The 16,835-nt window shown below is 45.1% G+C and overlaps 1 protein-coding gene across 3 annotated transcripts; it reads left to right on the plus strand.

The window, feature by feature from the left end:
* The first annotated feature begins 8,730 nt into the window (after positions 1-8,730).
* On the plus strand, positions 8,731-16,203 carry SRD5A3 (steroid 5 alpha-reductase 3). Of its 3 annotated transcripts, none has more exons than XM_075026026.1 (5): positions 8,732-9,153; positions 12,050-12,205; positions 12,628-12,818; positions 14,134-14,256; positions 14,786-16,203. In XM_075026026.1, exons 1-5 carry the CDS (start codon positions 8,963-8,965, stop codon positions 15,043-15,045), a joined length of 921 nt encoding a protein of 306 aa, XP_074882127.1. In that variant the 5' UTR covers positions 8,732-8,962; the 3' UTR covers positions 15,046-16,203. The 3 variants fall into 3 exon arrangements, with proteins under 3 accessions (XP_074882147.1, XP_074882127.1, XP_074882136.1); XM_075026035.1 differs by lacking the exon at positions 8,732-9,153 and adding an exon at positions 11,258-11,395; XM_075026046.1 differs by lacking the exon at positions 14,134-14,256 and having other exon boundaries at positions 8,731-9,153.
* Positions 16,204-16,835: the final 632 nt, after the last annotated feature.

Genomic DNA, 16,835 nt, shown 5'->3' on the forward strand with positions numbered 1-16,835 from the left:
ACTTAGCAGTTTGAAGCACAAACCATATCCTATTAGCACAGACCTTACATGCTATCTGTGCTATCACCTTTTTTGCCCTTTATAGCAATGTGTGAATACTTGTATTAATAAGAAAATAAATACGTCAAATTATCTTTCCGATACTGCGCTGAGTTAATCAGGAAGAGTTAATTTGCCAGAATGATATTTATACCATAAGGATAAATGGAAAAAAAATTTGAATATTCATAAATAGCTTTCATTTCCCCTGTGACATATTTAAGTCTAGCAACACAAATGATTTTCTACAGCTGTTTTTACAGCTGTTAACTGTACTTAGTAGTTGAAAACCTGATTTCTTTCTAGTCACAGGTCATGGACAATAAGGGTTCATTGAGCTGCTGTATCTTTCCCAAGGCAGGATCACCGGTAAGTATAAGCAGATACATGAATTAAGCCTATGTCTTCATGTTACGGCACAACTCAGCAGAACACTGATAACATATGGAAAAAAATACACATCTGCATTCTGGAACAGGGCAATATCCCAGCATCTCCAAACCTAGCATTTGCCTTGTTGAAGCAGGGAGTATTTCTGGAACACAGGCACTTTCTTTAGCCTCCCATACCAAGGCAGAGGTACCCGCTTTGGATGATGCCTAGTTGAGAAGGTGCTTCTGCTACTCAGTAATAGCATTCTCATAGCCCACGATAAATGTGGGCGGTGTTCTTCAAATACAGGAATTCATGTATAGATTGGGTATCTAAAACAAACTCAGTCGCATTCACAATTCTCTATGTTCACAACATTGCCGTACAAAACGGGGAGTCTCTTCTTTCCCAATGGGCCCTTATGGATAGCTGAGATGTGACCAGATCCACAGTCACATCTTGAACCTGCCTCTAGGAACACCAAAGCATGAGGACTTCTTTTTCCCTTTTTTCTGCATGGCAGATGAAATCTCAGAGTTAGAACACAAGTTCTACATAATAAAGAGCAAATTCATAGCCAAGATTATTCTATAACACATTTTAGAAAAAAAAAAAATATGTAGTTTTCAATCCTTGGTGCTGTGAATGACTCCCTTAGCTAATGAGCGGTAGAAGAGCAACTGCCCAAACTGTGCTGTCCGTGACCTCTACAGACCATCTGTAGGCTCCTTACAACAGCCACTGTAGAGCTTCTCCAGGCTCTATAAGTCAAATAAGCTGCTGGCTGTCCTCATGCACATTACAGCTCGGCTGCTCTAGAGTTTGGCCACACACAGGCCATGCTTTCAGGCTGGCCCTCTGAATGAAAAGCAACCTCAAAATGGAAAGGAGCCACAGCGTGGTCCACAAGATGTGGTGTAGACAGAGTATTTCTCTTCAGAAAGTTTTGAAGCAACTTTTATCCTCCTGGAACAACTTCTACAGCCCCAGAGAACTGCAGCTACGTCCCAAACTCCCTTCTTTCCCAGCTGATTCTTATGAAACATGTACCAGCCTTAAAATACTTTCCGTTCACAGTCCCAGAGGGTGTAGGAAAGGGCCACTAATGCCATCCATTTCCATCAAGTGCATAAAGCAGCATACAAACAGTCTTTGTTTCCTCAAGGAAATTTTGACCCTTCCCAACTGTGAGCTGTGAGTGTTGCTATTACCTTTCTCATTGTCTACCAAGTCTACTTAGAGCTTTCCCTCCTCAGCTGATAGCTCTGTTAAAACTAACTGCCCTCCATGGCTTTTATCAGCATTGGTCTTTCTCCTCTGGTAGGCAGTCGGTGGCCCTAAGCTCTCAACCCTTGTATTTGATACTGAAAGTTTCAACAGGAGTCTCAAGTAGAAACGTTTATTTTTTAACTCGTACCTGAATGCAGTCTGTCTGTCTGTCCCAAGAAACCCTTGACGATTTTTGCAAGCAAATATGTTCTGGCATATTTCTAAAATAACATAAAACAATATACAGAAGACAGAGACAGGTATGTCCTTTGAGGATTTTGGTACAGTCAGACAATTATTTGCTACTATTAAGGGTCTGAATTCTGCTCCTGCCAAGCCCTGGGGTTGTATCATGGATTGGTGCCCTTTGACAAAGAAAGTATTAATGATTCATCCCTGAGAATTTTAAGTCATCTTCCCTGCTCTCATTTTAACCATAACTTACCTATAATCTTAAGTAAAGGCGTATTTATTTTTCATTAAGCTATTCTGCAAATAAAAATGATTGAAGTGATAATTATGAGCTTTAGGTAGTTTTCTCCCTTACAAAATTCCTTAGATAAAGATAGTTTTTTAAAATCCAAATGCAGGTTCATATAGCAAACAACAACTTGCCCAGACTTAGTCTTCACAGCACATGACCAGCCCATAATCAATACAAGCTGGAATAAAGCTACTTTTACTCCCAGGGTGAAACTCCAAACTGTCTCAGATTCCAAGTCAACCATGTTGGCAAGATACTTGCTAGCTGTGATCAGTGAAAACTCAGCAAATAATATAGCTGAATAATGAATAAATCATGTATCTTAGTATCACAGCTCTAAGAGACGTAGAATTAACACCTTGAAGTCTATGGATTCATGTGTATGAATTATGCATTACGAGCTATGCAAACAACAGCGTTTATCCCAGGAGCATGGCACCAATCCTACACAGGAGCTCTCATCTTATCAGAGCGTAATTCCTGCTTTCCGTCAGCTAGTGGAAACACTCACATTTTCGACTTTGAAAGCCAAGGGCACAGAGTGATCCTTGAATGGTGGGAAGTGCATTTCAGTGCAAGTTTCTCACATCTCTAAGCACTCTTTTTTTGTGCTCTGTGATTTATGTTTTCTTGGCCCCAGTATCTCGGTATTATCTTCCAATGATTAAAACCAGTAGAGCACAGGCGAGTGTTTTAACCTTCAAAATGTAGCAATCTGTTGGCTTTCTTGGTTTATTTTCCCACAAATCACAGAAGTGTGTGACTTTACCCCATTATGCTAATTAGCCAAATCAAGGAATGTTTTAATAATTAAAGTTTCTAGACCTGCTGGTACCAGCCAACTTAATTAACATAGATTAACATGTCCCATAACTGAGTATCTAGATTGTAGGGTCTTCACCAATATTGGCTTTAAGCATGTTCATAAAGGTCTGAAGGACCGTGGCCTCTATTTGTACTTTCAAGGTTGTCCCTGTGCTAAATTCACATTGAATCCTGTCTCACACATACTACCAAGAAATCCACCTGTAGCCATTTTACTCACAAAGCTTTGGGGCCTTCGTTAGGAAATCAAAATCTTTGTTGGAAAACCAAATCTGAACAAAGCAACCAGAAAAAAGGATCTGAGTAACTGAATAATTTCCCTATTCTCCCTTATAAATTAAAAAAATAAACCAAAATCACTACATAAAATCAGTGGGTAAGTCTATTAAATCTGGAGTTGCAGTGAAATCTGCTGTGGGCTGGCCAGTAAATGATGCTGATTTTTGTCCTTCACGCAGAAAAATTCCTTTGAATAATATGATGGTCTGAGTTGGAAATCTCTGAAGCAGACCTTTGCTCTCCCACCCCTACAGGCATTTCACAAAGCACTATCAGTCATTATGGTCCACAGTGTACCACACAAGTCCAGCTTTGTGATACATAAATCTGAGCACTTGTCTGTTCTCTCCAGCATTTTCTATATGGTTCAGCCAAGCCTTGACCTTCCTTCCCACCTTTTGCACAGCATCTTTTTAGGCTCTCTCTCCATTCTCCTTGGTGAACAAGTTTTGTTATAAGTGGCGTTTCACAGCAGCCTATGAACTGTCCAGGCAGGTCTCCTGTAACAGGCAGGAAACATGAAGCAGTTACATTTACAGATAACTCTCTTGCATGGCCCAAGGCTTTGTGAAAATTTGCTTTTTTCCTCTCAGTGAAAGCCTCTTTGCATGACACTCATCGAACAAACTCTAGACTCAGGAGCAGAAACAATTATACCCTTTTTTATTCTGGATACTTTAAGATTCTCTTTCCATCAGGAGGATCTTCACCAGGGAGGACAATTCAGCTCAACAGCTGAGACATGTGTGTTTAGGAAGAAAAAAACTGGCACTCCAGAAGTACCTGTCTCCATCCATTATATTAGGAACCCACTTAACTCGTTTCAGCTAGGTATCTAATTTTTAGATGGGGAAAGTTAGGTAAGTTGAACTAGAATAAGCATCACAGAGCTGAAGTGCAAATATTTGCCAGGAAGAGCTAACACGCAACCGCAAACGTTTGCAATTGTCAAATTACAAAGCCTAAAAATGCTATCGGTACATCAGCTGTTACAAACAGCTAAGGGCAGGAGGGACTGCGAGGTGAGAGCCCCGCAGCACTGCTGGTGGAAGGATGCCCGAAGGATACCCGAAGGATGCCCGAAGGATGCCCGAAGGATACCCGAAGGATGCCCGAAGGATGCCCGAAGGATGCTCGAAGGATGCCCGAAGGATGCCCGAAGGATGCCCGGGGACCCCCGGGGCCCTCCCGGGCAGCAGGAGCCGGAGCCCGGCGTAGGGCGGGCGGGCTTCGGGTGAACCGAAGAGTGCGGGTGCCACCTAGAGGGACTTATTCGCCTAAAAAAGTGGGAAAATCATTACCGCACATGGGTGATAGAATGTGCCACGGATGTACGGCGCTGGGGAAAAAAATTCCTAGAGAGAAGGGCTCTTATTGCTGTGCAAAAATATACACAATTATGAGAATTAGCAGCACACAACTTACATCTTCTCCTCAATATAACTTGCACATATAAATACAGAAGGTATATTTAAGATGACCAACTGCTTATTCCTCTCCATTTCCCAGCCTCACAGCTGTATTCCTTCCCTTCTTCCTCCAATTATCTGAACTCTGAGGAAACAGCCGACAAACTGACCACATCTGGAGGTCGGATCCCGCTTCCCTGCGCTGCTGTAGCACCGGCCGTGGCTGGAGCCAGCTGGCAGGGGGTGAGGGGTGCCTTGGGCCTCCAGGAAGCACCAACTGTGCGGCCAAGAAAGCCTCGGGGATGCAATTTCATAGCCCTCTGCTGATCACCAGCTTTTCCGAATGACCCCCCTGAAGTCTAGCATCTGCCCGTGTAACTTAAAACTGTTCTGCATTATAGCGGGAAAAGAACCAGTATCCACAAGCAAAGGTAGGATTGGTGCCTAAATACAAGTCATCGTCTTTCTCTCACCATTAAATCTGCCACCTATAACCCGTGGTTCACTGTGGTAACTACAGCAGTGATGATAACTTGCAGGGACACTATGAACCTTGGGGGGGTGTTGCTGATGGGTAGACTGCAGCTCTTTCATAGTGGGTTCAAGCAATTTTTGAGCAAGTGTTCACCAAAACATTGCGGACCACAGTGCTTTCCTCACCCTTAAGCTGCTGCACATGGTCGGTCGCTGCCACGGGTTGATCTGCAGGCACGGCATTCGTGCTGTGGCTCTTACTTGCCCCACAGGAAACCCCACGTAGTAGTAGTGCTAGAACCAAGGAATAAGATATTAAAAGGGACCTGTTCTGTCTGTTACAGCTGTAGTTTTCCTCCGACACTAATTTCTCTCCCTGCCCACCTATATATCTTGGTAGAGTGCAGAACAAGTCTTGGCTCATGCCTACTAAATCCCTCTTTGCCTGGCTTTGTTGCTAGTAACGTGCCATGTAGAATTAGTGCCTCGATCTACCGTGCACTACAGACCCACACATAGAGGATTCCTGTTCTCTATTCCTTAAATAAAGGTTAATTGATGGAAGAGTATTTGATATTAAACATTTGCTAGTTCACTGACCTCCATGAGAGCTCCAGGTTAGTTAAATTTAGGAGATGACTGAAGTGCCAAAAAGTTGGGTACCTGTCACCCTAAAGGGGACCATGGCACGATGTGCTGTGTCTCTCTGGGTGCGTGTGACTGTTGTGCTGGAGTCCTGCTGTCGTTCATCAGCTCCATCCCGCAGCAGCACGCCTGTAGGTCCTCTCGCCTCCACTGTCTCATGGGCACCATAACGGCCACATTCCTTATCCTTCCCTTTACAAACACCCCGCAAAGCTCAAACTGCACAGAAAAATATCACTTGGGTGCAGTGGAAGGCAAGGACCTGCTTGGCAAGTTGCAGGGCCATGCCATACAGCCAGCCAGGAGTCTTCAGACCATGATTTCATGAAAATGGCATCTGCACTGGTGTCATGGTTTAAGCCCAGCCAGCAACAAAGCACCACACAGCTGCTTGCTCACTCCTCCCCACCCTGGTGGAAAAGAATCGGAAGAAAAAGGTAAAACTTCATGGGTTGAGATAAGGACAGTTTAACAGGAGCAACAACTCAAGGAGAGAAGAAATAATAACAACAATAATACTAAGAATAGATAAAGTGAGTGATGCACAATGCAGTTGCTCACCACCCGGAACCCGATGCTCAGCCCATTCCTGAGCTACAATCCATCTTCCCCCTGGCCAGCTCCCCAGTGTATATACTGAGCATGATGTGATATGGTATTGAAAATCCCCTTGGCTAGTTCAGGTCAGCTATCCTGGCTGTGGCCCCTCCCAGTCTCTTGTGAAAATTAACCCTATCCCAGAACAACTGCCCACCAAAATTGCTGAGCAAAGCTATTTTAAGTTTTAAAAGTTTGCTGTTCAGACAAAGGAAGGACCCTCTTTATGGGCCAGACAGTTGCTCCCCCTTGCCTTATCTATCTTGTGAAAGCCATAGAAGGACACACCTTGCAGAGATAAGGCTGCAGTGCATCTTCTTCGTGTTTCAGACTCTCTTTTCAGCTCAGGCTGAAAAGAGGTACGTCTGCTGTGCTTCAGAGACATGCTGCAAGAATGGACAACCTCCAGCTGTAGGGAATGTTCAGCACAAGAGGACACGGTGCCTCGAGTCAGGACCTGCAGGAGCGTATCGCTGCCGTGACCCGCAGGCTCTCACAGAGGGTTCCCGTGCCATCGCTGCTTGCAAAGCAGACGTGGCTGCTCCCTGCTTACTCACAGCCTGCTCTGCCCAAACCAGTCACCACAGCAGCACTTTCGAAACGTGGCCGCGTGGGATGCAGAAATAAGCACCTGCCCACGTGCTCCCTGGGACAAGGGCAGCCACGGCAGAGCGGCTGCTGCCTGAGCTCCCTGGGGCGTGAGGCTGGGGACCAGCGATGGCAGCATCCCTCCCTCCTCCCCAGCGCTGCCCGGGCATGCTCGCCTTCCCCCTGCCCTCACTGGCTGTGGGATTACCTGCACATCACCTGCTTCTCCCTCCCGCTCCCCAAAATGTCTACCCACCTGCCTGGTATCTTCGTCTCCTGCTGATTACCCAAAACAATTAGCCAGCAAATCCCCGAACCACATTTAGGATTCAGTTATACTGAATTGACAAGAGAATTAGACCGAGCTCTGAACCTTGATATAAATTAGAGTGACTTTTAAAATATCTATTATAACCCAGATATAATATATATATTGCAGATATAACTGGAGAGGTACCAACACATGTTTTAGCAGAAAATGTGAACTCCAATGATTTTTTTCCCAAAGCAATGTTATTGATGTCATGAGTGCTTCAGCTGAGCGTGTGCTGCTCTGCAGGATTCACTGATAGGATGGGTTAACACAGTCATACATGTTGAAATAATTCAGGGAGGGTTTATACCTCTGTTTGGGAAAGTACATTGGTAAAATTTAAAAATTTTCTTTCAATCAAGCCTGATCTACACCCATACTATATGGGTTTGGTAGCTGGTAGGGATGCAATTAAAGTGCTTATGACATAATTCAATCCCATATGGGAAAAGGTCATCAATACCTTTAAAGATACCTTGGGAGGCAGCACTATAAAGGCAGCCACACTGGAAGCACATAGGTATCAACAGAATTTCCTCCTGAAGTCAGAAACCTGTGGGTACTTCAGGCCTGAATCTCAGTGAGCTGCAAGATGGTGGCCATTGCCTTATTCTCTTAATGTGTTGATTTCATGGTGGTTTGAAGTAGCACTAAAGACTAACAAAAGTAGGTTGTTCTGTATTTAAAGGCTTGGAAATACAGTCCAACTATTTTTTCCTGGGAATCCTGACTTAAAATCTTATTTTACTCTAGAGCATTGATAAGTACTAGCATAAGTACGCCCACACTAAACATCATTACTTTTCTCATACATACTATGAAAAGTTTGAAGTATCTTTTGGTATCTCCTTGGAGGCAGCGAGTCAGATAATCGACTCAAGAGATATTTGGTCAGATAAACCAACACCTGAACCCCTGCCAAGAAACACTGCAGTTGCTCTTACGAGGGGAAGGCTCGACCCGCATCCCTGCACGCACGCAAGAGGGATGCAGCGGGACATTTTTCACTGGGGGTCTGAGGGAACCCTCTGCCTTTGATGCCAAGCCAGCGTGGCTTCTTGATTTCCCAGGGCAGAAGAAAGGCAAAGAAAGCCTCTCCATTCATGTAATGGCAAACCCGGTATTATTGGAATAAGATTCTGACTACGGGACCCCACGTACAGGGAACACGAAGGAGGTGGCTGTGGGGTAAGCATGCCCTCGAGATGAGCCCCGAAAGGGGAACTCGGCGCGACGGCGGCAGCTGCAGGGAGGTTGTTCCCGGTTCCCGGAGGAGACCACGGCCCAGCGAGCGGGTTCGCCGCTCCCCAGCCTCCTTAAACCTGCGGCAGCTTCCCCGCCGCCTCCCAATCTAAACGAAAAGAGAAGCCGGAGCTCAGAGCAAACGCCCCCGGCGGCACACGGTAAGGTCATAAATCGAGATTTCCCCCCCGCCGCTATTTCGGGAGCCAGCTGCAGGGGCAGAGCGCAGCCACGGCGGCTCCGGGGTCCGCCAGGACTCACCCGCCCACCGGCTTGGGCGAGCCCCGCTCTTCCCCAGAGCGGGAAGAGGAAGCGGAAGCGCCGCCGCCGCCAGGCCCCGGCCGCCCTCGGCGGCGCTGGGCGGAGCGGGCCGGGGCCGTGCCCGGTGCCGGGAGCGGGGCCGTGCCCGTGCCCGTGGCCGGGGCCATGCCGGCGGTGCTGGCGGCCGCCTGGTCCCTGCTGGCCGCCGCCTTCCTGGCGGCGCTGGCGCTGGTGCCGCGGCTGCGGCGGGCCGGCGTCGTCTCCGGCCTCCTGCAGGATCTCGTTCGGTACGGGAAGACGAAGCGCGGCTGCGGGCAGCGCCCGGGCTGGCTGCGCCTCCTCCAGGTGCCCAAGAGGTGAGGGGGCGGCTCGGAGGGCTGCGCTCCCCGCTGCGGGGCGGGCGCCGCCGCCGTTGCCGGGCGCCTGAGGGCCCGGCGGCCCGGCAGGAAGGGGCGGTGCGCGCGCTGCCGTTACCGCAGCCGGAGATGTGGGAAACCAGCGGCGAGCGCCAGTGGCCTTGCGTGGTCTGACGGAGTTGGGCTCGGGCTTTTTGCGGAAGGGTTACTCTCTTCTCACGGATGGGGAACCGAGGAGCGTAGAGGCGGCGATCGTACGGGGTCCAAATGGGAGCAAAGGCCGAATCCCTTGAATCCCAGTCCCGTGCGGTATCAGCAAAACAAACCTTCCTGCGAGGCTCGGGTCGGGGACCTGGGAATAGGGATTCCTGAGGGAAACTGTGACTGTGCAAATATGCTGCGGGTTTACTGTCTTAAACCGATGCCGAGTCATCGTCTTCCTCCTTCTTTAAAAGGGGACTTAGGATACTACTGGCAGCATGTTAACATAACAGTCTGGACCCTGCATGAACAGTCGCTAATAAGGCAAAAGAACCACTGTGTTATCCAAACACGTCCCTTAATAGATGTTTAATAGGATGAAAGAGGGAAAAAACCTGCCATTTACAGCTTTCTATACGTTACTGGGATTTCATCGTTTTTGACCGGCTGAGATTCACGACTAGAACTAGTCTTTGACTCGAACATAGGCACAACAGGATCTTGCAAGGCTGGTAGGACAAGACTGGGAGGCTACTTAATCCAAAGATCTGATCGCCCCTAATGCAGTGATCTTGTTATCGCTGACACACTTTATATACATAGCTTTCAAACCAAATGGTAAAAAAAAGTTTTGTGACTCAGCATGTTATTCATGGAAAGGCTGTAATGTAGTGACTTGGTTATTAGGCTTCTGGTTACAGCAAATACCCAGGAATGTATTTAAGCTCTGCACTACCCTCAGCGAAAATAAGGGCTCGTAAAGGCTTTATCTTCATTGCAGCGTACTGCAAAGTGCCACATTCTTACAGTAGTTTGTCGTCTGAGTTGACCTTTCTCCAACAGAAGTTTCTCACCGCCCCTTCTTAGGGAAGATGGTGTCTGAAGATGTGGCTTTTTCAGAAAATTGGTCTCAAGCTCTCAAGGTCTACAGAGCAATTCTGTTGCTTGAGTAGGGAACCCATAACACTGCTAGCTGAAAGAATAGAGAACATCCTGAAGGTAGCTGTTGAGGCGTTTTGTGTTTCCATTCATCTGCGTCTTGTTTCCAAACAGTTATTGTACTTTCACTAGCCTGGGCTTGTTTTTAACTTTGCCATTCCATCTTGTCAAATGCTATGATTCATTTTGGATTGGTTTGACCAATAGTGAACATTCCTCTCCTTGAGGGATGACACGTGTACTTGCTGCAGTGCTGGATTGCTCTGTAGGTCAGACACATCCCCAGCGTGACTGGGATTGCTGAAGGCTCGCAGCGCATGTCTGTGCTAAGCTGGCAGGACTTGTTTGTGTGCCAGTAGCAAAAAGCAACACATGTGGAGAAAGTTCTCTGGTGAGTGATGAGATAGCAGTCTACTGAGTAACAGGACAGCAGGGAAAGAGCTTGAAACTTGGAGGTGGCATCGAGTTTTTATCAATATACAAGTTCTGTTTGTCTTCTAAGCAGAAAATGAGGAAGAGGGGATAAATTTTATTTCTGCTGTTGCAAATCAGCAGAGTGAATGTTGCTGTCTCTGCTTGGTAGGAGACGGAACCAAGGAAGAGAAGTTATCATCTGAAGTGGCTACCAACCGCTAATGGGCAAGGTGCTATGGAGCATGCAGGGATGCTTGCTACCTCTGTGGTTCTGACTTGGCCTCTGTATTGCTGTTGAGAGATACCTGAGCTGCTTTGGGAGGGAGTTGCTTTATTTGGTTTCTCTAAGCAAGGGTGTTGTACCCCTATACTCCCCCAAAAGAAAAGTTTGCATGTTCCAGAGAAATACAGTCTTCTCTGACTGTACAGTTGTATTCTAGTTTTGTACCAATAGTTACATTGTCAAGACAAAGCCAGCAGCATATTCCAGTGGTACGTATTTCACCTCTTTGCAGGTGTTTCCAGAGGTCCTGATTTTTATTCCTAGCCAGAGGGACTTTCAGTTTTAAAAGCAAATGGAAATACTGGATCACTTAGTTGGAGCTGGATATCATAGGCTGTTTAACTCCATCCAGTTACCTGTCTTGACCGTAATGCCTTGCATTTCAGTAATACATAATATGCTTTTGTAAGTGCATTATGGGGTTGGGGGTTTCTTTGTTTTCTTCAAAAAAACATGTGGTTTTGCCTTGTAATCACCCAGTGGTATTGGTGGACTCTCCTGGTTTTTTTCCTATATGATTGTTGCAGGCCTTGAATTTGCAGAGGGACAAGATATTTTAGTGTACAGCTAAGTAATTACATCTGGGTGCCTTTTACCATCTGCATTTGTCATTTATGAGCTTTAATACATCATGTAATGCATCCACTAGAACTGAGGAAAGTGGGAGTGCTGCTAGGCGCAACAGCCTGGAAATGCCCAGAAAATTAATTTGGATGTGCTTTCAGTGGTGTAAATTATGAAGAAAAAGTTGTGCACATCATGATTAGTTGTGAGCATTGAGGAATACCTTTGCGGTGTGTAGTTTATGCTTTCTCCTCTTTAGTGCAGCTATGGTTAGTAAGATAAGCTCAGTTAGAGGTTATTCCAGGCAGCATTTTGCTGGGGGAAGAAGGTGTTAGGGTTATTCCTGCTTGGTACCACTAGAGTCCTGAGTTCTCTACTTATTGATGTGGGGACCAAAAGGGAATGTACTCACCATCAGGCAAGCACGTACTGCAGGTACATTTCCAATTAAGGAATGATGAGAACATTAACGAAGACCCCTTTTTGTTCCCACAGGTGGTTTACTCACTTTTATGTGGTTTCTGTGCTCTGGAATGGCTTTCTGCTGATCGGGCTTTTCCAAGCCGAGTTCCTTGGAGGGTTGCTCCCATCATGGATTCAGCATGTACACCGCTTTCTTGGCAGAGATTCTCAGAGTGAGGACACGGGCAAGTATTCCAGATATTATGATGCAGCCATACAAATATTAGAAAGCTGCACTACCATCCTGTGCTGAATTTGTATGCTTCAAGTGCTACTTCATCAGCTGCTTTTAAACTAGGCTCCAAGTGACTTTCCTGGAATACCAAGTCCCTTTGTCATTATTCAAGGTAGAAATCATTCTAATTTATGGATATGATGGCTTTCAGCAGTCCTTTTAGCAGAAGGGGCTGTTAGCACCTTCTAGAAGTAATCTTGCTGAGGTCAGCAGTGCCTCACATGTACAAATACTTTCCCCAGTGCTCAGTTAATTTAAAATGAAGGTAAAATTTTGCTGTGGGGAGGGGCAAAAAAATAGCCTTTTTGAAGCATTGTTGGGGTTAAATTGTTCCCATCTGTCTCAAAGTTGCTATTTTTTATCTGCAAGCAGATAGTGAGCACTTCTCTGCACTCCTGGTTCTCCTGCTGCTTTGGTTGCATAGCTGTCGAAGACTAGCAGAATGCCTCTGGACCAGCGTGTTTTCCAATGGTGTCATTCACATCGTGCAGTACTGCTTTGGACTTGGTTACTACGTTGCTGTTGGCTCAACTGTGCTATGTCAAGTGCCTACTAAGGTCAGGAATGGTAAGTGCCTGCCTAGTTATTACCAAAGATGCAGTTTTGCTCCCATTTGTTTCCATCATGGCAAATGGTTTCAGAGGGCTGCTTGTATGAGAGGTGTGTTAATTGATGAGATGTAAAAATACTTACTGGCATAGTCCAAAGTAACTATGTTTCCGTATATCACATAATCAGCCAGCATTATACGCACACACAGACACACACAGTTTCATGTTAACCATCACTGTTACCTCCTGAAAGACATCTCACACAGACGCTTTCAGGATTGTTACCAATCAGTTTTGCATTGAGATAAGCTTTATGAAGGACAGTAATAGGTAGCAGTTCTCAAATGCCACTATGCAACTTCAGTTCTCAAACTGGAGTTTGGGTTTTTTTGTTGTTGTAAGCTTTCCTGTAAGGCAAGTCTGCAAGGCTGTCTTGGCCACCTCCTTTGTTTTCCATTAGGAACTCACCACTGCCCTGCTTTCCATCTGTCAGTCTTTTCTTTCCCTCGGTACTGTAATGTCTCCATTAATACAGCAGAAATTTGAATTATATGGCTTCTTTCTGCCAACGCATTCCACTGAGTCTCACAACTGAGCTGCTGTTCCCCTGCACGGATGAGCCATGAGCTGATTGTAGCACTTCTCCCATGACTAATTTTTGTAAGGTGGTCATTACCAAGTATGTAACTTCAGTGAAGTTTTTAACCACTTCCAACCACATCAGCTCTAGTTTAATCCAGTGGTTTTTTAAAAGAACCTTCAGATCTCCTACATGTAGACAAAGCCTTTTTCTTTCTGAACCTGTCTTCTACTTTTCATATCTTGTAGATTCTTGGAGATGGTGTATTGGCTTGTACATTGGAAATCGTCCTTAATACAGTTAACATTTTTTTTGAAGGCCTAAATGGTTCACACTGTTGGGGGCATAGGTGTGTGTGTAGGTGTATGTATCTCACTCACTGTGAACAAGACAACTATGTACTTGTATGTTGACTTGAGCCATGACAACATCTTTAATTAGGATGATAAGAATTACAAACAATGTTGAATATTGAGGTCTTAGACTATCAATTATGTATCAGTTGTACATCATGCTGTACCTCAAGCTACTGGATTAAAAACTAGATATTTTTAGTATAGAGTGGTTAAGGGAAATGAACTACCAGCCAAGCACTTAAATGATGCAGGATTTAAAAGCATCTTTCAAGGGATTAGAGGCTCACTACTAGAATTTTGTAAGACAGTAACATTTAAAAAGGTATACAATGTTTTGGGAAGATACTTGGGAAGGTATTTCCTGGCCATACATTAATGAAACATATTTCATTCAGGTAGGGAGCTTTCTGTGCATATCTGCTGGTATCACATTGTAGGAGTTACAATGTACATTTGGGCCTCTCTTCACCAACACAGATGTCTTGTCATTCTAGCTAATCTTAGAAAAAGTAAATCAGGTAAGATGTTTCATTTCTGCCATCCATTTACTTAGGTAATTTTTTCCTGGTTGTTTCAATAGGCTCTGTAGCTTCTAATACCTTAAAACATGAGTATTTTTCAGTTCCTGTAGTGTGGCGCTCTCTATGAGACTTTCAGTAGATTAAATGAGGCTGTTTGGAAAAGAGATCTGATGGCTGAATAGGGTGTGTGTGTGTCTGTGTCTGTATATATAGTTTTACAGAACTTAAAATGAAGGTCTAGCTGCTAGTATCCTAAGGACAGACAGATGCTAATGCTTAGGACTTGTGGCACTCCTCGGGGAACTCATTTCTGTCTCCATGCGGGCTAAAAATAGGTTTCCTTACTCTATTTGCGCAAACAGCCAGAGGTGGCGTCTTATTTCATTAAGAAGCGCAAAGCTGCCAGATCAGATGGAGGTGAATGATGATGATAACTTTAAGGAGCAAGTTGTTCTGTAGTGAGTAGAAGAGAAAAGTTTGTTTAATGCCTGTTGTTCTCAACTAATTTCTTCCTGTTTGCTTGCAGGTAAGGTCGTAAGTCTGAGCCACAGTGTGCCTTTTGGAGACTGGTTTGAGAGAGTTTCATGCCCTCATTATTTTGCAGAGCTCCTCATATATGTATCTATGGCCATCACGCTTGGATTTCACAACGTGACGTGGTGGTGTGTAGTGATGTATGTTCTTTTTAACCAGGCACTGGCAGCTGTTTTGTGTCACGAGTTCTATCAGAAAAACTTTAGCTCCTACCCAAAGCATCGAAAAGCATTTATACCATTTGTTTTTTAGAATATTTCTTTTAAATTATCTTTAGTGCAAATGGGGAAACGGTTTTCTATAAGGAAATAAGAGATTTACAGTGTATTAAAGCCAAGGTAAGACCGCACACTTTCTTTAATTCTAGCTTAAAAGCTCATAATCTCAATGATAATCTCATCCATGTTACTGATTTATGTGGGGAAATGTAAAGTCTCTGCATATCATACAAGCTAAAAAAAGGTTTACTGAAGACCTTAATGCAAACTGAAGAGATGCTAATTGGCTCATTTCTGTTTTATAATTATATCTTATGCATACAACACTTGCTGTTTTGCAGCGAGCCCAAATACATGTACATGAAAACTGTGTAGTGAAAGGAGGGTGCAGGGAATCATTTGAACTACTGTATTTCATGCCTTGTCTAATATTTAAGCATATTTTTTTCCTAGTCTTTTTTCTTTGAATCACTTCAGAGGGAGGCAAATTGTGTATTGTCTCTCTGTGCTTCCCTGTTGATAATTAAAACGAGCCGCTGCTTTATAACTGCAAGCACAAAAAAACGGTGGAGAAAGCTCCCGTGGAGGAATGACTCATGCTCAGCAGTGGAGATAAACAGGCCCATTCTTTGCATTATCTCTTCTGCACCAAAGTGTTTTCATTCATTGATGAAAACTCCTTGTTTATCCCTAAACTGGGAAAATCGTGGAAGGCTCTCTGTCTAGAGTGACAGTAGAAGAGAATTTGCAAAAAATTAATGTTCTTGGTTACAGTTCTGTCGTCCTTATAGCGGGTTATTGGAATCCCTTTTGTGTTAGAGGGGGCAGTTATGCAGGATGACCATAACCAGGACTACGCGGGTTTTTAAACAGCCTGTGAGAGCAGATGTAACAAACTGCCGAGGCAGAGAACACATGGAAACCAGTACCTGACAAGTGTTGAATAGTAATTCTTCACTGGGGAGAAGATGTCACTCAGCACAGGGGTTTATTTGCACTTAACCATTGAATATTTTGGTCATTTTCATGATACTGGAGTGAATGATCAGTTTGCGTGATGTAGCATATGGATGCTGGTGTTTCAGCATGTTTTCTACTCACATGCGTATGTTATTTTGTATATGAGAAGAATTTTTATATACTAAAGTGTATCTTATGAATACCTAATTAAAACAGTTTATTACACCTTCTATTTCCACTTTGTATAATTTTTCAAAATTGAGCTGTGTATTTGCAAAACACGAGCAATTACTTCGCACGGAGTATCGTCCTTCTCCCGGCTCTCGCAACCCTCTCTCTGCCGACACTTACATAGCTTCAGTTCACCGTGGAACGTAAACAGCCCTGACTTGGGACCGCATCTTTCCTTATTTTTTATTTTTTTTTTAAGTGATTCTCGGGTGCCTCCTTGAGCCTGCCTCCAAGCATCTCCTGTTTTACTGGCGTTCTGGGTCCTGTTTATTAGACTTGTTAACTGCTTCTCGGGGTTCATTGCTTCTCGGGAGCACATTCCTGTCCTTGGACCGGGGAGAGCGCCGGGGTGCACGGCCCTCCTCGGGTCACATACCGAAACCGCTGGGTTTTTAGAAACCTGGATGTGCCCAGGCCCTTTCCGTGCAATTTTTTTCCCCCCTTTCTTACGCAGCCGTTTTGCTTTCCGTCCCTCAGCGCCCTTTCCCTGCCCGTAGCTGCCTCCGAACGGAGGAGGGACGGGCTTCGGCTCGCCCGCTCCCCCGGGGAACGCCGCACGGCCGCCCTGCCCGTCCCCTCTGGACGCCGGCAGCCGGAAAAAGGGGCAGAAACACAACGCCCGGGGTCTCACCC

Source organism: Buteo buteo, chromosome 1 (assembly GCF_964188355.1).
Source record: "Buteo buteo chromosome 1, bButBut1.hap1.1, whole genome shotgun sequence".
NCBI classification, from domain to species: Eukaryota; Metazoa; Chordata; class Aves; order Accipitriformes; family Accipitridae; genus Buteo; species Buteo buteo.